Below are 22,591 nucleotides of genomic sequence, written 5' to 3'. Positions count from 1 at the left end.
GGGGGGGGGGGGGGGGGGGGAGGAATATGAAGTGTAGACATACAAAAAAGACAGTTATTTAATACAGGACATAATTACGTTATTTTTCATTATGCATTGTATATATGATGCTTTCTGACATAGCTTTAGCAACATGACTTTGTCCAAAACAGTTTGACAGCCAAATAAGAAGTTCAGTTCCAACTTTTACTGTTTATAACTTGGTTATATTTACTAGAAGAAAATAAAGCTTTGCAGGCACTGTTAGAAAACAGAGTAAATATTAAACAAGTGCTCAGTTATTGTTGAGCTCTGTCACTTAAACAGCTGTATTGACACTGTGCTTTTAGACAGCTCAGTACAATGGGTTTAGTTTGGTAAACATCAGAGAGTGTTGGCTTTATATAGAAGCTGTGTGTGAACATCCTGAACTGCCTGATGGTTAAATGGCCAAGAGCTGGCAGAGAACTGACTCTCTAATTCAGTTTTAAAGTGAAGTGCATTCACGACAATAACAGGAGGTTTCCAGCGCCTGGGTCTGTTCTAGGCTTCTGTCCCACCAGCTGCTAATGGATGCAAGACCGTGGTTCTGATCTTGCAGCTCACCATGATGTCTCTGGGCAGCAGATAATTTTTTGATGGTTTGATGATGAAGTTTGGCCTATTTGGGAAACCTGTGGAAGTTACTTTGAATGAGAAGTTGAAGTACAGTTCTAACTATTCAAAAAACTTGGGAAAAACCCCCCACATCCTTTGGAATGTAACAACAAAAAAGACTAACGTAATTGCTCAATGGAATTGTTGAGATCTAACTAATGACTTTTTCCATTCCAGGATCACCAGCCTTTTGCAAATGCACATGATGTGCTGGCTCGTTCTCGGAGTCGCGCCAATGTGTTGAACAAAGTGGAGTATGCCCAGCAGCGTTGGAAGTTACAGGTCCAAGAGCAACGCAAATCTGTCTTTGACCGTCATGTTGTGCTGAGTTAATTGTATCTCAGTAAAATAACTCCAGGGAAGTAAAGTGGACTAATTGAAAGAGCTGACTTACGTCTTCCTGATCCTGCCAATTCAGAAGGGTTTTCTTGAATGGTTCATTATTGATTTAAAAAAAATAAAGAAAAAAGTATTTGAACTTTGAAAGAATGTACTGGAGTGGAAGCAATTTAAAAAGATTAGTTAACCAAAAGATAAAATCTTTACATTTTCAAATGGCTTTTACTAACAAAACTGAAAAGAAAACAAACCCTAAGATATCTTGGGTTGCCACTGTGGTACCTTATTTACAGTTGTGACTTTATGGTGGTTTTTAACTATATATTTCTCACTACTATTTATGTGGTTAAAAAGTACCTGGGAGCACAGTAATTACTTACAACTCACTAATCACTTTATGTAAAGATCTTTTGTAAATATACTTGGATTTTCTGCTGACTAATGCTGGGCACTGGAAATCTAAATCTTGCAGTGTAGTTTTCATATGAGAGAATGAAATCCTGATTGGCTGTATTAATAATTTGGTTTCTTGCACTCGTACTTTCAAGATGCTTGTACGTCAAGTGATGTTTGCAGATTTAAGGCAAAACTTAAATGGACACTGACTCTTTGAGCTGCATACTTAAAGTACTGTGATGTAGATAAACTCAAATGCAGTGCATATCAAGACAGTGTTGGCATTTTGTTCTATTTTGCTTTAATAGCTTAATATATTGTATGTGTATGATATCTCTTAAAAAAATTTTTTCCCTTTCTTTTCATGGGTAAAGTCTCAGGAGTTAGTATATGATGAAATATTTATTATAAAAATCTTTCTGCATTTGTCTGGATTGATGGTGTAAGGCACATACTTTCTCTAGCACCTGTCATCTTGGGAGTTAGGTGTATTTTTTTATCTGTGATTCTGTACTCATCTCTCTTAAGAGGTATACAGTTGCTAGATGACTAACTTTCATATATCCCCTTTGGAATGTAACAATTAAAGATAAAACTGATTTTTGAAAAATGAATGTGCATTATCTGTATGTCATCATTTTTCTCCCTCGTTACCCTGCATGTAAATGCCATCTATAAAAGCACTTCTCTGAAAATGCTTCAGAGTAAAAATATGCACTTGTTCAGTGCTTAGATAAAGGAAAGAAAGGCTCACCAAATTGCTAATTGGAAAAAGGTTTTAATCCCTGACTCGAATTTGGCTATGCATATGTAGTTACATTATTGTCTTATGCAGTTTTCAGTTCCAGTGTGGAAGGAAATGGTACGTGGAACAGTACTGTATGTTGCCGGGTGCAGTTTTGGCTTCCTTAGCCCGCAGCCTGGGGGACAGAGTAGCATGGGAAATAAACTGTACCTGTACACATAGCTCTGCCACGTCTGGGGTGGAAACACAGTTGCCCTATAACAACATTTGCCCTGACTGCAGCTCTTTTGCAGATACAGAGCTTCATTCTCTTGTCAGTCCTGAAGTCTTCCAAAAACTGAGTTAATCTGGAAGGAATTATAATGGGTGGCTAACTGGTGGAGACACAGGATTCTTTCTTTAAATTAAAAAAAAAAAAAAAAAAGCACAAGGTGCATTGACAGGACAAAAAAAAAATTCATACTTGGCCTCAGTTACTGTGTTCAACACCCCACCCTGAGTCGATAACCGGTTATGACAGTGATGTACCTAGGGCCCCCTAAAGAAAAATAATGTAACTTGTTTGGTGAATACATGCCCGTCTACCGGTTGTAGTAGACGTTCTACCTCTTGGCTGCCTTTCTGATGAGGCCTGAAGCTGCCATGGGAAGGAGGATGCAGAATACAGCGTTGTGGCCCCACACAAGGGCAGCAGAAGCAGAATGCTTTCTTTGGTGGCTGACAGTCCCAAGAAGACAAGACTGGGTGTATGTAGCTCTCTTGCAGATCAAGTGTGTCTAATCTTACAGTGTCTTCTGAAAGTTTTAAGCTAAACTGGTTTGGTTTTGGATTTTTTTTGTGTGGTTTTACTTTGATCGATAGAAGGGCCAAATAGTGAGATAGTCTAAAGTGTCAAGGTAATCCTGTAAGATGGGGGAGTTCTGAAGTTAGGTGTCCTATTTCCTTGCACCTGTGCAATTGGACAGCTATGTACTGATATATGTAGCATCTATATACCCATATATATTTGATTATACAGACTGATTGCTCCATACTGTGTTTCTAAGTTTAAGCAAAACTTTAAAACGTTTGTCTTGCTACTGATTGCTCACTGTTTTCAATGTCTTGTCTACCTCCATAAATGCTTTATTAGACATCTTTTATATGGTGTTATACTGCTTAACACTAAGGGAATTACCCAAAATTACAGGTATAATGAAGACTAAATTTGAGGGTATTAAGCTAACTCATGTGTGTCCTCACCTCTAATCTAGAGACAAATCCATCAAAAGTTTCTTCTAAATAAATGCTGATTTTCTGTGTTTAAAATGAAGCTATGAAAATTAGTTTGTTTATGCCTTGATGGTAAATATTTAACTAAATTCTAGCTGATCATTATACTTAGACATTAAAGTACGAAATGCCAATAAATGAAAATACTGCTTTTAATAAACTGTAACAGGAAGTAAAAAAAAAAAACCCCAAAACCACCACATTCCTGACTACTTTCTCAGGTAATCTGCTTGTGTTCAATACAGTTTTAAAATTTCTAGCCCTTAATGCCAAGTTTTGTTGCCATCATAGCTGTGGTGTGGGTGGAAAAGCCAAACCAGAAATGAGCAGATCTAACTGTAAGCTACTTTGCATGTTGTCAATTGACTATAAATTGCAGCAGTCATTGACTCAGCGGAACAAGCTACATAATTCAGGTAAGAGACTTGCGTATTGCTGTATCTAGCAACAGATCTTCACCGAATATCAATGTTTTTGTAAATTGCTTCTACCAGCTATTCAGTAACAGTGCTTCCGTAGCTTTTTAATGAATCGTGTTTAATATGATATCTTACTAAATAAGGTGTAAGAAAAATGGAACATTAACTTCTTTTTTTAATATCATTCAGATGTTTTCAGGTGTTATTCATCAGTCTTAAAATAGCACATCTTGTTTCCTTGGATTTTACTTTCATCTGAAGATTGGTGAGTCTCAGTCTAAAAGGAAAACGATCCTAACAGTTGCATTTTGCACTTCGTGCAGGTAGTAAGGCAGCAGATAACTGTTTTATGTAATGCTGTTATGCAGCAGAAGTGTTAGTACGAAGCAACAAATACTGCAAGTATCTCTTCTTAGGGTTGTGTTGGTTTTGGTTTCTTGCTTTATAGTGATGTTTTGCTATAAAGTTTTGGGGTTTTTTTTGCTATGTAATGGACCTTTTTTTCTTCCGACAATGTTTTTAAGTTAGCAGTAGAAAGTTTTTAGACAATAACCCAAACTGTGTAAGTAGAAAAGGGGAAGACGACTGTCTACTATTTCTGTTTTATAACGAGTTTATATATTAGCCTCTGACTTTCTGCATGTATATTAATGTAAAATGGATGTGTGTTCATGCTTTCAGCCTACCTACAGAAGTACCTGTTTAAGATGCGTGTGACTTTCTGTCTTGTCTAACAGCATGCTATAAATGAATTCTTAACCCACAGGATTTCTGTTGAGAGATCTGTGTGCATTAGAAGAAGAGACAACACTGGATACAGAGGCATTTTGATAGAATATGTTGTGAGGATAGGTCCATACTGAGTAAAAATTCTCTCTGTATTAAATGTGGCAGGTATGAAATCATTAGAAAACATTAAAATATCCCCATATCCTTGTGAAGGATTAAGGGTATCCCATTTATGTTATGGAACCGTGGTTGGAACATTTGAAGCTTTGCAAGGTTTTTGTGAGTATGGAATCTAGATGTTTCTAGTAACCCATTTTAACATTCAGGTGTGTTTTCTATTTTAGAGGGTGTAATATAACCTAAGTGTTTTAGACAGCAATGTATAGATGTGGAAGTGGATAGTGAGTAAGAGCATTTTTTGATAGATTCTGTGTAGGCAAGTATTGCTTGCAATCCGTGAGGATGGATCCACAGTAATTCTTTAAAAATTAACTAGTTATTTAAAATTTATTTTTAAGTAGCTGTTAGGTAACAATCATTACAGTTATGCTGATATTTAGCTGTTTGAATAATGATATTGGGAAGGCACTATAACGTAGCTTCCTATAAAACACTGCAAGATTATCTTTCTAATAAATATATAAGGGTGATTTGAGTAGTTACACCTGCTGTAATGCTGCTCTGAAGAGAGGGTATGTGGTTTTAGTAGGCCAGTCTGAGTAACAGGTTTCTAGGAATGCCCCAACAACTGTGTGCAGTCCCTTCTTAGTAAAATAATTTATAATTGGAAAAATATCATTAGGACATGCATTTTTTCCTTTAATAAATTGATTATTTCATAATCCTCTATCAGTAGGATTGTATTTAGTATTTCATATCTGTGTTTAATCTGCAGGTGAGTGTAGAAGGAGCATGAGGATCCATGGAGATGTCAGGTTTAGCAGAAAGAAATTAATCCTCTAAACTTTTTGTAAAACTTTTTATGTAGAATGGATGTAATGCCTGACAGACGTAAAATTACGATTGAGATCCATTCCCTGCACAAGTTTTCCATCTAATGAAGATAGTATAGTGAATGAGATATCAAATGAATAGAGAAAGAAAAAAAATTGTCTTTGATGGCTTTTTGGTATGGATAGGGAGTCTGTTACTGGAATTGTAGATTTAATTTTTTTCAGGGAGGAGAAGAGGGTGGAGAAAATGCCTCAGATGTTGGCCTGCTTTGTTTATTGTCTGTAGAGATGTAAGTTTTGGTGGATTTGGAGCAAGCTAGATCTATGTGGAGTACATAAGAGTAGATTCTCTTAATTTCTAAAGCTGAGGTGAAAGGAGACTGCTGTTTCCTTTAGGAAGCTTTAGTGGCTTTATTTTCTTAAAATCTATTGTGAATTATTTTAATCAGTGTTGTGACTTGCACTTTCCTGTATTTTCAAATGGGACATTGTCTGCTCTATGTAGCGATCTTCCAACGCCATTCTGAAATGTCACAAATGCATTAAAAGTCTCTTCTGGAAAATGCCAGTAATGCCAAGTGTTGGTAAGTCCAGGTGAGTTTTTTCTACTGTTCAGTATGAGTTGTTTAAACTATTATGTAATTATGCATTTCCAGGTTAAATGCAGAACCTGATGGATGGCAAAAGCTACCGTAACCTCATGGACAAGTTGTCCATCTGTACTGAGACTCAGCGCATACAGCTGGCTAGGCCTTTCAGTGCCGACCCAGTGGTCGCCTTTCACGTGTACCCAGAAACACCAAACCAGGTCACTTGCTCTGAAGATTTGTCATTCCTTCCTTTCATGTCTGAGCATCTCATCGCGGAGAACTTCTACAGTGAGCCCTGCACCTTTCCCTACCAAATGCCCCACTCCAATTACCGCAGAAGTGAGTACTCCTATGGGCCAGCTTTCATCAGAAAGAGGAATGAGAGAGAAAGACAGAGGGTTAAATGTGTCAATGAAGGCTATGCTAAACTGAGGCATCACCTACCTAAGGAATACTTGGAGAAACGGCTCAGCAAAGTAGAGACGCTCCGTGCTGCAATAAAATACATCAGCTACCTACAGTCTGTTCTGTACAGTGATTCTGTGGTGGCAGAAAAAAATGTCATAGAGCCAAGCCAAGCACCTAAAGCAATTAACAAACAAAGCCAGTTTTTGAAGACGATCTAAACCATTCCAAACCAAGCAAAAGGTATCCTGTCTAGGAGCCTAGTAGCCACTACATCGTTAATGACGTGCACGTTCCTGGCACATCTTAAGAGCAGATCACAGCATGTGTCAGTATAAGCCCACAGAAAAGAGTTTTGATTTTGCAGATAGTAACTACACTTAGATACGAAAAAGACAACTGAGGAAATCTCATCTGAATGGCCTAAGTTAGTTAATTCATGGAAATCAGAAAACATTTCTAAAATTGTCATCAAACCAAAAATGTAATACCTAAATGTGTGAAGTAACTGTATGTATCATCACAAACTGCATGCTTCAAAATAAAATCTTTCTACTGATGGGACTGAGATTCCTCTCATTTTCTGTAATGTTACTGGTTTACTCTCACATGCACTTTCTTAAAAGATTTTTGGTCTAATTGCCAGTGTTTCTCTTAAAAGGCCTTTTAAAGGTTCCCAGGAACGTTGTTAGATGCCAACAGAAAGGATAACTTTGTTTAAAAGGGGTAAAATAAAAAGAGGAGGGTAGCAGCTCTCTGAAGCACGGTTACTGAACATAGGAAGAGCATAATGTCTTTGCAAGTGCTGTTCCATCCTTTTCTTATTAATGAATGTTTTAATCCCATTAAAAACCGTTGACTTAGCCTAATTTCTATTGAAAATTGGATTCTTCTTCAGCTGTCAGCACCCATAAAAATTACTAGGACTGCTCACACGATACACAGTATAAAGAGGGTTGGCAAGGTCTTAGCCTTGGGGAAAAAAAAATCCTGCAACAGAAATTTTTCAGGACTTTCACTGATAATGACTGAGGTCTGGGGTCATTTTCCCCGACCTCCCAGTCTGTTCCGCTGTACTATTGATGGTTTCAGCTAAGTGGTATAGAATAGATTTATGTGAAGATGGTGAAGAGAGTTTAGCTCATAACTGGCAAAGTGTTCTTAACATTTACTGTATGTAAGGGAATTGCATTATTTATATTAAACAACAATTCTGCTGACAGCATGAGAGCAGGTAGTCTGTGGGTACAGCAGAATGTACAGAAAATGGTTGCAGACTTCCCAAGTGCTGTATCCTTGTCCCTAATTGCAATCATCCCCTCTGTTATCTTGTTTTCATAGCAGTGAATTGAAAAATGCCTACAAAATGATATTAAGTATTCCTCTCCTCCTCCCCCCCCCCAAAAAAAAAAAAAGAAAAAGAGTTAACATTCGTTAAGGAGAAAATGAAGATTAGGGATCACAGCAGGGATTAACAGGTAGGTTTCTGCATTGTATTCTGGCATGTTTTTGATACGTACTTTGCAGGAAAAGCGTAGAATACATTAATTCTTCCCCTTTATTGTGAAAAGGGAAAGTTTGTAAAGCTATTTGACCTCAGTTTGTCTCAGCTTCAACCTTTCTGTCTGCATTTCAAACCAATTTATTTGTCACACCCTGTGGTGGTGGGCTTTTTTTTCTAAATCTGAACTGTAGCTTCGTATGATGTTATTTTTTGCCCTGCAATACTAGGCAGAAAGCCTAGAGGACACCGCCCTCTTATAATTCCTTCTCTGCCCCTGCAGTCTTTCAATGCAATATCTAGATCAATGGGGACTTGAAAATCGCGTGGATGAGTGGCAGACAAATGGTCCTCTCTGTAGTCACATTCCACTAGTTTTTAACCAGTAAGGTTCAGATGTCCGATCCTGGTAGTAACAACTGTGGCAACCTCCGTAGCAACTAGGAAACACTGGCAGCTAGTGGCTTCCTGCGTCAAACAGGCAAAAGGGCAAGATTTCTGCATTGGGATTAAATCCAAATTGACCAGATGTTGTGTTATCAATAGCTGGTAAGTTTGAAACTACTGTGTCGAAGTACTTGGAGTTATCCAGAAAAAACAAATCTCAGTGTTGCACAGTTGCCTTTGTCAGTGCCCTGTTTTATACAGAAATAGCCTGGCTCTCAGCAGTAACAGCACTGAATGGGTTTAAAATGTGCTTTAATGTAGAATTTATAGTTGCATTTCTTCACAAAGTGTTACTGATTCCATCTTGTTTTGGTTTATAATAGGGGAGTTTGTGTAGTTGTGAAACAAGTGAATATATTGTGTTGATTTGCTGACTTAAAAGACGCATTTTGCAGCAGTTAATCCACTCTTCTTGCTGGGTTTGCTGTGCTGGTTTTCTGAAATTATGTGTATCTGGGAGTCCTCATAAAAAGGACTGCAAGATCATATCTCTTAAATAAGAGACAAAATAACATTTAAACATAATATGAGCACTTAAACTGTATTTTGTAAAGTAAATTAGGCACTTAAATTTTATGTTGTTGAATTTCCATGCAAACTTTACCCTAAGCATGCTAAACATTTCTAAGCAATATTTAAAAAAAAAAAAAAGAAGAAAAAGGAATGGAAGTTTGTCTACTACATCTTGTCAGATTATCAGAGATAGCATCACGCTATCAATCTTACCGTGACAGCCTCAGAATAGTTATTGCTTGTCAAATCTGAGCATCTCATTCTTTCTCATGGCAAGCCATAATCCTACTGTTATAAAACATGACAGGACAGCTGAAAGATCAAAATATTTCCTCTTAATACATGACTGTAAATAAAACAAGTAACAGGCAACTGTAATCTAACATCACATTCAAAAACTGTCATGTTTACTCAGCTTGTCAACTTCAGCTGTAGTTTCTGCCTCAGCTTGTAAAATAGGGAAGGTTTGGCTGGGACTGTGTACAAGAAAGGTTTAAAGGAGAGTGTAGGTACAAGAAAAGAGAGCTGGATGTTACAGAGGGAAACAAAAGTTGGAAGGAGGTGAAAGCTATTGCTTTCCTGGGGATTTTCACAGCATTTCTAGTTTCCTTGTGTGTTTCTGTCCCTCTATCAGGTCAGGGTTTGGGTGACTGAAGATCGCTGAAGTCAGTGAAGTCAGTGAAGTCAGTGATTCATAGGTTCATCCGACCAACTGCCAGTCTGAATATTTTGAATTCATTCTTTTTAAATACAAATAAAAAAATTAATAAAAGCTACTGAGTTCTTGAGGTACACTGGAAAGCATTTGCTTGTGTTGGAAAATGCCAGTACATCGTCTCTCTTCTACCAACAGATCACAACTGAGTCCTGCAGGTAGCTACTTTTGCAAGAATGGCTCGTTCGGAAGGATTCCTGTCTACGGGTCACAGGTATTGCAGTGCGATGCCAGCTCTGGACAAGTTCTCGTGCTCCAGCCTTGTACCTACTGTCAACCCCTGCTGCAGAAGTTCTTTTGTAGTGCATCCCGCCTGGATTGCCGAGCCCCTCACCCCCCAGAGGTAAAATCAAGTTCTTGTTTGAGTCTGTGATTTGTTCTTTTTCATGATATCTAATAGGATAAAACAGGCTGGTGTGTCAGATTAATAAATTAGCAGCGTGAACATCATTTGATGTTGAGCTTTACCCTCCCCTGCACTGACAGGTTTTTAGATGGTATTAACTAAAGTGATTTGCTACCGTGGAGACTATGAAAAGCAAAGTCTGAGTAAACGTCCTATCAAAGAAACATTCCTTTAATGTTATTTGGATAAATAAAAGCATCTTGCGTTAGCAGCTGTCTTCTGTGAAATGTTTCAAATGCTTTGTGACAGGGGATTATTTTTCCTGTTTTGAACTGGAACCTGTCATCAACCAGCAGCTTCGTTGTTTACTTTTCTACTTTTCTGTTGTTCCCTGAATGCCCCAGTGTAAACCATCAGCTACGGCGCTCTTGAGAAACACCTATGCTGTGCTCTGTGCTGGAGAGGGATCCTTTCTCCTGATCTTAAGGGTTTCATTGGCTTGCCATGTAAGTAGCAAAGGGGCTAGTGCAGGTAATGCTGGCCCAGGATTCCAGCGTACTCCTGACTCACTTCCTCTAAACCCAAACCCAAAGAAATCTGGGTAAAAACAGGCACTGATTTTTTTTTTTTCCCAAGAGCAAAGAATTGTCCCAGCACAAGCAAGTTTTCTGTTTCTTCCCACATGCTTTGGCCTGTGGGAGTGCTACACAATGAGGTGGTGTGATCCAGTTCTTAAATCTTACACGATTTTTTTTTTCCATGACGTTTTTTTTCCAGAAGCCATTTCTCCCAGTGCTGACCCTTTTTTTTTTTTTTTTTTTTTTTCCCCTCCCCCCAAGGTGCCAATGGATTAACCACTGCCTCCTCTCCCCTGGCCCAGCATGGAAGAGGCTGAGCACATCGGGGAGATCAGTGGGCTTAGACAGCAATGTCCCTGTGCTGGTGAGAGGGGGACAAGATGGATTTTATTACCGTGGTACAGTAAAAGAGGAGATAGAGGTGAGTGACGGTTTCTGTGCGATAGTCATGGGTATGTGTAATAGGGTGTCCAGTCCACCAGCAGTCCTCACACACCACCTGAGTTTAGTGTTGCAGTTTTGATTTCAGCTGGTGTATGAAATAGAGAACAGATCACCAGGACAGCTGATGCTCGTGGTTATGTCAATTCATAAAGCTCCCAACGTGCCTGATTTCATGCAGTCCTCACCGCCTGCTGCCTGGCAGCCTGGGTAAGCCTCTTGCATGCAGCACAGCCTCAGGCACCAATAAACTAATAATGATCAGATCCGTGCTCTGCTCAGCCTCCTCTACTGAGTCCATTTCCAGGAGTGAGCAGGCATGTTTCGGGGATCGTCATCTTGTGCAGAAGATGGGTGCCTCCCAAACTCCCAGTTCCTGGTGAGAGCAGTGGTGTTGTGCACCTTGCAAGAGCAGGCCGCCTGCTGGTGCTGGGCATTGAGCCAGGCTCAAACAGCGCAAGTGCTGTTGTGAGCAGTGTACCGGCTACTGTTGCCTGTAGACACATAACCATCAATAGCACAGGAAAGCGTTAGTGTTTTATGTACACACTTCCAGCTTGAGTCAGCTACAGACCAATGGCTCGGTGTCTTTTCAGAGATGTTAGTGAAAGCTTTAATTCATTAGTTTGTTAGCACTTCAAACTTAACAGAAAAAAGAGCCTATTCTTTCTCAAGAACAGGGAAGTACCTTGTTTCATTGTTGATGGAAAGCCTCTTGACAGGCCTTAACTTAAAATAAAAATTCCCAACAACTCCCCCAAAAAGCAGAGTTAGTGTTGTATGTAATGAGGAAGGACTTGGGCATGACTGAAGAACACGTCTGAATGGCTTCAGTGTCCCTTGTTATCTGGTGCACACAGCATGGTTTGTGAAATCCAGTTGCACTCTATCTATAGCTTTTTCTCTTGGGGAAGAAGATACAGGTCCTAGCGGCAGTGAATCTGTACATATGCTTCACTCAGCCTGCTTTCTGGTGAGCCTCATGGAGGTTTTTCTGGCTGTCTCAATGCTGGACTAACACCGCACATTATTTAGTTACTGTTCAGGCTTGCTTGGTGTTTTGACCTAGCCACACAGCCACAGAATGGCCTCCTGGTGAAGGTTACATGACCTGACACATTATGGACTGTTTTTCAGAGGAACTATTATTTTGTTCCTGATAACAGAGTGAAAGAGGCATGTTCCTGGTAGAGTTTGACAAACCACTTGTGTCACGTGGAAGGCATCCAGTGTGTGTGCAAAAAACAGCAAAGGATGACATCCTGGAATACGTGAATGGGATGAAGCACTCCTTACTCCCTGGAGACAAAGTGCTGGCACCCTGGGAGCCAGATATGGCCAGGTACGGCCCAGGAACCATCCTCACGGGCATTGAGACAAGGGACCCCTTACGAGGTAAGAAAGATGCTGCCCTCTTCTTCCTTGCCTTGCTCCAGAACATGGGTGAGGCTGTCAGGATAAACTCTTGTCACGGTGCTACTGCCAGAGAAACACCAGTGCACAGACTACAGTTTAGTGTTGCTTAAAGCTTGCAGGAACTGATGGGACTTGCTGATGGATATCTGTGTGTAACCACACCAGCCTGACCCCAAGGAAATTGTGATCCGTAAAAATGTCATCTTCCGTGTCTGCAGATGTGTTTTTTCCCGTCTGCTCGGACAAGGTTGTGTCTGCCATGTGAAGGACCGTGGCCTTTTCACGAGGGATACAAGTGAGGCAGCTCTCAGGAAGCACCCATCCATGCTTGAATGCTCACGTTTGTACTGAATGGTACATCTGGGGGTGATTTTATCACCCAAACGTAGGAGATTTCAACAGCTCGTTCATTTTTCCCCACGTCTGACAGTCAAGCTCCACTGACTTATCAAAATACTATTCTCAGAGCATTACTGCTAACTTTGGCAGTAACAACAAAAGTTACTCAGTCAACATTTTCTTGTTCATCTGATGACAAATTGGAAGGAACGGTGCTGCCAGGCTTGTTGTCACACCGTTGGTGCCCTAGCTGCCCACTCCACCCTCCATGACATTATGGTGAAGTGTTACAGAGCGGGATGATAGTTAATCCTACCTCTTGACAGGAGTAGAAAGTGCATAAAGCTGCAAAGCCTGATCTGTGTCTGTGCACTGCCTAGGTGGGCCAGCTGCTTATGGCTGCTTACTTTTTCTCTCAACAGCCTCAGAAGATGAAGAAATTATGGTCCAGTTCTGGAATGACAAGAAAGTGAAACTCGCGCGAGGTGTGGCTCTGTGGGTCCCTCCTAGCCTGTGGGAGAGGATTGTAGAGATGATCCACATGCCCTTCACCAGCAGGGTGAAGCCCAGAGAAAGTCCGGACACTAACTCTTGTATTTTTTCCTGCAGTCCTAAAACAGCCCTCATTCCTGTTTGTGCTGTGCATAGCCTTGCCAAGCACTGCTTGCTCTTCTCACCCTGCTGGCCACATTTCCACTATCACTGTGATGGTATATGCTGTTTGTCAGCATATGTAAGGTGCATCTGCTGCTGCCATCCCCATGTTGATGCCTGGTGGCCTCTTCCATCCAAGTCTCTGGTCTTTCAGAGCGAAACTGAAGAGGGAGACTCCAGCAGCGAGCCCTCTCCATGCCTTCTAGAACTGAAAGGCCCAAAACAAGAAGCAGCAGCAGGTGTGGCAGCATCTTCCCCCTCTTCTGATTCAGAGTGGGACCTGGAGCCATTCCCCACTAAGAGTACTGTGGTGGACAGTGCTGTTAGCACAGGCTCCGGCTGTCTTGAGAAGCCCAGGCTAAAGGATTCTGCAAGACCTGAGTGGAAATACTGGAAAAGAAGCCACCACAAGTCCCATCCCAATAATTCAGGTCCCTTTTAACACCCCCACGGGGAAGCAGCAGCCAGAGAGGAAAAAAAACCAAATGTGTTCTGGGGCCCCCTTCATCTGGGCACTCACTTTGCCTGTAGTTTATTGGTATAAATACTATACACTTGTGTATCAGTCTCTGATACAATACTTCCCCCTCCCCAATGTTTCTGCTGCCTCATCTTGCATGCTAGCTCTTATTTTGGCAACTCTTCCAATGGAAAACTACCAGAACAATGAATTTCATTTGGAAGCATAGATATCCCTCTCTGAGTTTGTTCCCCATCATTTTCCTATGCTTTTTATGACGCTAACATCTTCGTTAACTTTTGTAGCTAGTCCATGCAGAATAACCTGAAAGAATTCCTTTCAAGCTTAAAGTGCATTTTCCTCTCTTCTGAAATGAATGTTTCTCCATTTCAGTTCTGGTTTCACTTAGATAGATACAATTTTACTCCTTCCCAGGACTGGGCAGTTGCAGCAGCACATGTACAAAGGGCAAGCTGGAATCCAAAGCCATCTCCGTTGGGGACGTGTCCTGTGTTGCCCCGACTAATTGGAGTGCAATGTTTGAAACCATCGAGCAGTCTCCCAGAGGGCAGCTCACAACGAAGGAAATCTTAAGAGACCAAGATTTCAAGCCGTCATTGGGAGTAAAGTAATCTGTATTAATACTGTATTTATGTAAGCACACAGTTTGTTTGAATGGAAGAAATATTCTTGCTAATGGTCTGGAAGTTGGCTAGAAAAATACATTGTTTCTAACTTAACTGCTCACTGAGGCCATCCACCAGTTTTGTGATAGACAGGAAACTTCTCCACTAATTAAAACAAAACAAAAATCCCCAAACCCTAAGGAAGGGCTGAAGCTACTTGGTAAAATGGAAAAGATTATGCCAGTAACTGTGTGAGCATTCAATAATGCAGATTTCAATTCAGAAACCTGCCAAATGCGCATTGACATCAACCCAATAAAGTCCTATGGAGGTAGGGACCTACATGAGTGGCCCTGGAAATGGACAGATGTGACCGTCAGCAGCAATAAAACACAAGAAAAGATTCAATCTGGAAAGGTGCTGGGCTCTGCCAGTCAAACTCTGATAGTCACAATCTCTATCTCTGAAAGATAAAAGCAGTTTTTTTAGTAAACAGTCTTTACTGAGTATCTTCTCTTACTCCCTCACAAGAAGCAAGCAGTTTAAACAGCAGATCCCTACCCTGAAGCTAGGGGGTACAGAGTAAGCAAACTGTGTCACAGCTAGGAACAAGGACAACACCCTCATTTTTAGGCCTGGTTTCTGTTGGCCATGGTCCCCTCCTGCTTTAAAAACTTGGGGGGGGAAAAAAAAAAAATCAGAACATGAATGCTAAAAAAAGCAAGCACAGAAAAGAGGAAGAAAAAAGCTTGCAGGAAGAAGGGGAAGATGAAAGAGAATGACAAGATGAACAGAAACACTGCTCTCCAGTGGCAGGGGGGACCGATAGGAATAGAAAAACTTGGGGGGAAAAAAAAAAAATCAGAACATGAATGCTAAAAAAAGCAAGCACAGAAAAGAGGAAGAAAAAAGCTTGCAGGAAGAAGGGGAAGATGAAAGAGAATGACAAGATGAACAGAAACACTGCTCTGCACAAGAGCATCAGGGGTACAACTAATAAACATCAGAAATCAAATACTAGCTCCTCTGTACCTTCATGCTCTTGCTACTGTGAGCTGACTGCAGAATAAAACTTTGAATGGGCTAAACTTGCATGATTTTCTTTAGGATAAGATTAATCTGTTAATGATGTGTCTTAGTGAACAGAGAATATACTGGAAAATATCTTGTATTCTCACAATTATATGCATTAATTTTAAGCAGATGTCTACCAACTTATTAACTGTATGGTTGCTACTTTATTATTTAAATAATCATAATTACATACCTTAGTAATTGATTTCCTAGGAATTTTTAGGCCAGTATGGAGCTCCAGGCAGACATGCTCTATGTTAGCAAGTGTAACAACACAGCTGTGCACTGAAGTGACATGCTTTGCCTTTTGGTAAAACTAAAAAGAAACCAGAGTGGTTTCATTCTAGCCCCAAACCAGCAGCATGAATTACAGTAGTGGACACAATGTGGTAATGCAGAGTATAATGATATATTTTTATTCCTGTAAAATAGCCCTTGGTGTTTTTAAACCCAGAAGATACATTGTTAGTCCTTGAGATAGCTGAAGCAGTTTTTATCGTATAATACGGACGGCATCAGAAGTAACTTGCAACAAACAAGTGAAGCTGGAGAGGAGGCTTCCCAGAGGTGCTCTCTGTGGGGCTAATGTCCTCCCACTGTAGTCACCAAAAATCCTCCTAACTTCTAAAGGAGCAAAGTTTTTGGTCAAAGCCTAACAGCTTCTGAAAAATCCTTTGGTCTTACTGTACACTTCTGTGTTTCAGCAGTAAAGTTTGTACTAGCACAGAAATGATACCATTATTAAAGCTGTGTGAGGCAGAGGTACCTATCTTACAGCCAGGAAAGCAGCAGTTACAAAGACACTGATGCTTTTTTCAGACTAGACTTCCAAGGGATTTGTTTTCTGTCCTCCAGGAAGAAGGTTTTGCAGCATCAGAAAAACAAAGATGTAAAACAGATGAAAGAAAACAGTCAGATGATAAACATAAAGCAACTTGCATAGGAGACAACAAACTTGACGATACAGACCATGTCAGAAGAGGACGGACAGAAAAAAGAGCAAAGATCTCACTTGCAACAAAGCAGAGAGAGACATGATCAACCAGAATTCAATAAATGTACAACTGATGAAGTTCAGGAGCTGAAATTTCAGGTAAACTGCTTAGGCTATCTCAGTGTTACATTTAGTAAGCAAATCAAGTTCTGATTTAGGTACTGTCTCTGTAGAATATCTTTATGGGTAACTGTATAATTTTAATAACTGAGAAACTATTTCCACCCACATCGAATTTCAGCATCCTCATTCTTTACTCCAAGGTGTTATATTAAATTCCTAATTACTTGGACTTGACTCTACAATTTTGGAGAGATCAGGTAAACTAGTATGAGCACTAAAAACCTGAACAGATGCACAGCAAGGGTCTAATAAACCTCCGATTTGCCTACAGTTCTCTGGAGACAGCCAGAGGAATTCAGCATAGCAATTTCTTTTTGTAGGAAGCCAGAAGGAATGAAGAAACAACACAAGCTGACAGCTGAAAATACTTTTTTCAGGATTAAAGCAGAAGAGAAAGTAGCCAGAGGGTAAAGGACCTACTACTGTAGATAGAAACAACAAAATGCTTAGAGAATCCAGCATTCAAGTCAGTGAATTTTATATACCCATGAAAATTAACTGAAACCTTAATACCATCAGCTACAAAAAGATTACAGGTATATATAGGTCATGTCACTAATTCCAACCATAGAATCTGATCCTTCAGGAGAGTTAAGCATCCAGAGAGTCTCATTAGTGGGACTGATCATGTTTAAAGCGTATGAACTTGGCCATAAGCTGCAGTGTGCAGTTGCTCAGCAGTACTGTACTCAGGAGACAATTCAGGGTACCCTACCACCTACTGAAAAAGGCAGCTAACTGGTGTTCAGCGTAGGTAAGAGCCTGCAGAGAGACAGGACTTGAAGTGTCAATAGTTTATGTGCCTATACTGAACATCTGACACATACTCAAGCACCTTCCTGAGTTGGGGTCCTAGATAGTGAATTTCATTTGCATTTTATTTCTTTATCAGAATAATAAAAGTACAGACAAGAGAGATGCATTGTGAGCCAGCTGCTCTAAAATCAGTGCCAGCCCACAAAAGCTACTGTACACCATATTCGTACCACATGGATCATGCTCTCTGTGGTCAAGAATGTGACGCGGATGTTCTGTCTGAGGATAATATAAAAGAAGCTGTCGTGACAAAGACTAAATTATGTATTTTATTCCATGATTGTTTCTTTAATTGTTTAAAGCATAAGAACCTGGAATTACACAGTCACATAATTGGATTTAAGGCACACAATGTACAAATATTTATAAAAGCAGTGTACAAAGTGGGCTGCATATAATTGCATTAAGTATAAAACAAATATACAGGCCACAAAAATGGAGTCCCAAAGAGGAGGATACTATTAAAGTGCTAACAAGAAAAAGATATACATAGTTCATTACATGCATTAAACCAGCCTCGTATTTTATTCCTGTGATTGCCAAGAAACAACAAACATCATAGAACAAAAGTTAAATCAACACTTTGTCCTGCGTTGACATCCACCACGTGAGTTTGTTGCACCATGTCCTCTGAGGTTGCTGTGACAGAATAGGTGCCAGGAGAAACTTCAATGTAGATGTCTTCAGAAGCTTGTCTGGTCTTTTTTTGGAGAAAAAAAAAGTTTCATTACTGTTTAGTCATCTTAAATTTCCCACAAAAATAAAAATTTTGAATTTGGGTAAAAAAAATTACGTTTCAGCTGCTATACAAATGTACTAAGATTTTCCAAAATATACAGGCAGCCTGGACAAAACTGTAAAATGTTTCTGTCAATACAAAAATTAGCAAGTGCCATACTCATCATTTCATCTAATGTTTCAATCAATGGAAATAATCAATGTGGTATAATCTCTGCCTCACAAAACTGAAAGTTTTCAACCTAAATGGTTTACAACATAAACCTGGAAAACATCCATACAACAAGGGTGCTCCCACTAATTTGTACTGTGGTACAGATTCCATGTTTCTCATCTTTTCTGACTTAGAAGTTCCCAAAATTCATTTGGCGTGAGGTGTTAGGCTTTGAAAAATGAAAAAAGTTTTCTTCTTGAGGAACAGGAGTCTTCAGAGAGACTGTATGAGGGCCAAGCATAACTGGCTAAGCAACTGCCGTGTGCCTTGCTGCAAGCCTTTCCTCAGCACAGGGAATGTGTCAGGAGCACAAATGAGGTGAGACTGGAGAACTGCTGGATTATTGTTGCTGATGCAATTCACAAGAGCCTGAAGACTAATCACAGTGTTTGACATTCTGTACGAGTCCAAAATATAAAGTAGACTCTTAACTGGCTACGTGCCAGAATGCCACAATCTGGTTTATAATTAATTGTGCAAGTCTCTGTATGCCCATTCTTCTGCCCACCTATACATACAGGATTGTGAATGCACTACTGGTTAATCTTCTGTGCCATCACAAAGTCTCCACACCTGATCACAAATTTTAACCAGCTTGATGCAAAATGATAAATAAATGCTACACCTCAATTTAAAACCAAAGTATTCTATAAACTTACATGTTGCTGGCAAGTTTGAGCTTGACTGGGTGTTACAGAGGCTTCAGTCCTCTGGAAAAAAAAAAGAAAGATAGTTTTCTAATGATACAACACAAAAGGCAAATTCAGCCCCTGAGAGACGGGATGCTTTATGTCCATGAAATTTTCCCCTCCACAAAAGGACTGACATGACACTGATCGGTGCCACCAGAAGTTACTCTGCCTCCCCCCTGCAACAGAAGGCTCAGATCAGTCCAGGTGTTCACGTGCCTATGATGTCAAACCACATACATTACTGCAAGCAAGTGTCACAGACACTAGATGGACAACAACTGTCCCATGGCGAGGGAAGGAATAACCTTTAATCAAAACCAAAAACACCTACTTACCTCTTCTTCGGAGGACTCCAGCTCTCTTTCCCCTGCTTGCCTGCCATGGTATCTGCAGATGTGTTTGATTTCATGCTCTTTGCATCTACAGGCTGCCATGAAGCTATAGTACTTCTGGAAAACAATAGAAACAGAGAATTATTATGTAGAGAAGCATCAAAGCCATGCTCACAACTACTGCAGATTTACAATTAAAAGTGGAACTGCACAGCTACTGACCTTCTGTATTCATTGGCTGGTTTGTTCTCGTGTGAGGATGAAAACAATGCCTGGATGTCCACAGGACATCTGCCTTCTGGTACAAAACTCAGCCCTGATTTTAGATGCCTGTCTCCCGATACAATATACAGGGACTCTCTGACACCTCAGAACTGAATTCATGAAAACATCAGAAGAAATGCTCTGGAAACATCTACCTGATCAGGCTCTTCAAGAAAAGCTCTGGTGGAAGAAGTCATAGTTTGTGGGTCCTTAATAGGATGTATATGCAAGCTAGGTGCTTTGCAACCTAGCCAGTGAAGACTGGGTCTGCAGGGCATGTGCAGAAGCAGTGCTCTAAAAGCAGAACACTTTAATACTGAAAAATGAGTTGGTGAAGAAGCTAAAGTGTCTTCAAGGCTGGTACCAGTAGCATAGCGGTTTTGAGAACTGTATTTAAGTCCACAGCAGCCCTCTTCTGGTTCCATAGTAAAGGTACTTGTATCTTCCCCACTGCAAATTAAATATTTGAGTACAGCTCTGCTGCCATCTGTTGTCATGAGAGAACTCCTCCCAGGGTTACCTTTTTGATCACAGGGACCAAAAAGTGCCAAAATATCTATTTTATTTCACTTATATTTTCCTTGTCTGACTGTCAACACTAAACTTGTGTTTACTGTGGAGCTACATCCCAAAGTACATTAAATACTCTGACCTGTTGTGTAACGCTTCACAGAGCATCTCTGTATCACAGGTGGTGAGCTGGATTCTTTTATGTGACATCACAGAGCAAAGAAATTAAATCAAACTTTTGGTAAGAAATGTGGGTAAACTTTGGTCCCTTAGTGACTCTAAACAGTTCATCTTAAATCACAATTTTAATCGTTTGCATTCAAGTGCCTAAATGGTTATGTTCGGCTGTGGATTTTTATTTGCACTCTGTAAACTTTATCCATGAACTTGTGGGTCTGAGAATTCTCCCCTCCCCACCCTTTTATGACCCTTCTTCTTTACAGAAGATGACTGAAGCAGTACTGTCTTGGCTGATGCATAAATGTGGAAGTCATCCACTGCTTGTTCCAACTCTAATACTCCTAACAGGGCATAGGATGAGTCTCTATACACCGTTATATTTTTGTTTCATCTTGTGTAAAACTCTACTCTGCCTGAGTTGTTTTAGGATTAACTGGTTACTGTGTATGTAGTGCTTTGAAATGATAAAGGAGTTGCTTAAGAGCTAATCATCTGGGGTGTGTTGAACTACTGTTTTCTCTAATTTAATTGAAGACTTAGCCTCTGTTATTAACTCTGCAGACAAGCTCCCTGCTGCATTATAATAACAGATCCCAAAGCGCATAGATGATGTAAACTGTGATGGAGTTTTCAGAGACTTTTAACACAGTTGTTGGGCTGCAGGGCTGCATTCACAAGGATGAGCTGGCAGAGACAGGTTCCCGGTCTGTCTACCCAGAAGGGTAATGACACCCAGCAGCCAGAGCCAACATGAAAGCAGCGGAGCTGTGCATCTGTATGCCATACCTCTCGATTTCTACTTATCACAAATAAAGATATGGTGCTGCTCAGAACTGAGCCCACACTCCTTATCCAGTAGCAACATCCCAAACTGAGTTTGCTTAAACAATACTGGGGAGGTTAACTCTAAATTCAGAGCAAACGTGTGACACAAAGCAATCCCTCTGCTCGAGATTCAAACTCTCCCCTACTTCCGCCACCCAGAACACACTGCCTCTATCAGCCAGCATAAGTGGTTCATGTTGGCATGATGAAAACAAAGCGTTACTCTGTCATAAAGCCACTCCACAGCAGAGGTACCTCGCAGCACCGGAAACAACTCTGTACATAGTGACACGCGACAAGCCTGCGCAGTTGGTAAAACAATGTAATTTGTGACATCATCTGACATTTCTGTCTCTCTAAGCATATTGCCCTTCCACCAAAAAATGGAGAAACCCTCTGCTAAAATCGGTACCGGTCTACTGGTACTGTCTATGGAAAATGCTGATAGTGGTGTTTATCAACTAAGGTGGTACCAGTTGGTCAAGGATAACACTGGTGAAACCTACAATGTAACCTACCACAGGATGGTGAATGCCCCAAATTTCTTAATCTAGGCCGGCATCACAGGTTCACTGGCTAAGCTCTTGCCATGCAATGAGCAAAACTGAGGTCTCATTTTTGCAGTTTTAGCAAAAGCAGTGCAAACAGGCCTCTGCCAGGCACATCATAAACATTCCCCTTTGCACGAGTCTGGGGGCAAAACCTCACCTCGCATTCCTTTGTGGCTTGATTCATCAAGTTCACAATTGAAGCGAATGCTGCACTGAGACGTTCTGAATCTTCTTCCTGCAATTAAAGACATTTTTTGTAACTCGTAATGTGGTGCTCGTTGCTTAGAAGTAGAAAGTGTCAGGTGATTAAATAGCAAAATGCTCGCTAGTGCTGGAGGGCGTCTCTGGGGTGAAACAGTCACGTGTGGCCCTCCGCTGTGGTGCTTAGCTTTAATGCAGCGTGCACAGCGGCCTTCCAACGCCCCCCGTGTGCACCAGGCAAGACCGAGGCACTTGCTACACCCAAGCGGTCACCGGATGGAGCGATTGCCTCACTCCGCCATCCTGCGAAGCACTGCCAATTTATTGGTAAGCGCCCTCCACCGTTTCACGCTGGCTTTGACTAGATAAAACGCAGGGGGAAGTAACCAAGTGTGACGTATTTTAAAATGCCTCTACCTCATTAAAGCACATCTATGGCTCAGTCCCACGCGTATAAATGCACAGACTAGGCCTCTACAGGACACGAGCCATCCTGCCACCATTTAAGGACGCAGCTCCTCGGCGCTCCGTTATGCTGTTGTTGCATTTCCGCCGGC

General features: G+C 40.7%; 4 protein-coding genes across 4 annotated transcripts in view; 3 read left to right on the top strand and 1 right to left on the bottom strand.

Annotated features, from left to right (window-relative positions):
• Positions 1 to 1,985, top strand: part of TMEM9B (TMEM9 domain family member B) — an 11,256-nt gene extending 9,271 nt beyond the window's left edge. Inside the window, exon 5 of the mRNA XM_009288804.2 lies at positions 814 to 1,985. Within this exon, the coding sequence (XP_009287079.1) occupies positions 814 to 969 (156 nt within the window). The 3' untranslated portion in view covers positions 970 to 1,985. The remainder of the gene's footprint in view (positions 1 to 813) is intronic.
• A 4,165-nt stretch (positions 1,986 to 6,150) lies between these two features.
• ASCL3 (achaete-scute family bHLH transcription factor 3) lies at positions 6,151 to 7,046 on the top strand. Its single transcript, XM_009288803.1, has one exon. The coding sequence runs from the start codon at positions 6,151 to 6,153 to the stop codon at positions 6,703 to 6,705; it is 555 nt and encodes a 184-aa protein (XP_009287078.1). The 3' UTR covers positions 6,706 to 7,046.
• A 2,790-nt stretch (positions 7,047 to 9,836) lies between these two features.
• CUNH11orf16 (chromosome unknown C11orf16 homolog) lies at positions 9,837 to 16,632 on the top strand. The gene is made up of 7 exons (XM_019474515.1): positions 9,837 to 10,003; positions 10,846 to 11,005; positions 11,481 to 11,485; positions 12,194 to 12,420; positions 13,203 to 13,865; positions 14,330 to 14,517; positions 16,450 to 16,632. The coding sequence occupies exons 1-7, from the start codon at positions 9,837 to 9,839 to the stop codon at positions 16,630 to 16,632; spliced, it is 1,593 nt and encodes a 530-aa protein (XP_019330060.1).
• Positions 16,633 to 18,048: 1,416 nt separating this feature from the next.
• On the bottom strand, positions 18,049 to 22,540 carry AKIP1 (A-kinase interacting protein 1). Its single transcript, XM_009288801.2, has 5 exons — positions 22,452 to 22,540; positions 21,991 to 22,068; positions 19,507 to 19,620; positions 19,139 to 19,189; positions 18,049 to 18,227 (listed from the first exon to the last, which is right to left on the bottom strand). Exons 1-5 carry the CDS (start codon positions 22,464 to 22,466, stop codon positions 18,084 to 18,086), a joined length of 402 nt encoding a protein of 133 aa, XP_009287076.1. The 5' UTR covers positions 22,467 to 22,540; the 3' UTR covers positions 18,049 to 18,083.
• Between the last annotated feature and the right edge of the window lie 51 nt (positions 22,541 to 22,591).

The sequence above is a fragment of the Aptenodytes forsteri genome, unplaced genomic scaffold (genome assembly GCF_000699145.1).
Source record: "Aptenodytes forsteri isolate BGI_AS27 unplaced genomic scaffold, ASM69914v1 Scaffold8, whole genome shotgun sequence".
NCBI classification, from domain to species: Eukaryota; Metazoa; Chordata; class Aves; order Sphenisciformes; family Spheniscidae; genus Aptenodytes; species Aptenodytes forsteri.
Note: the sequence above shows the minus strand (reverse complement) of the source record. Positions and strands in the feature narration are given on the sequence as shown.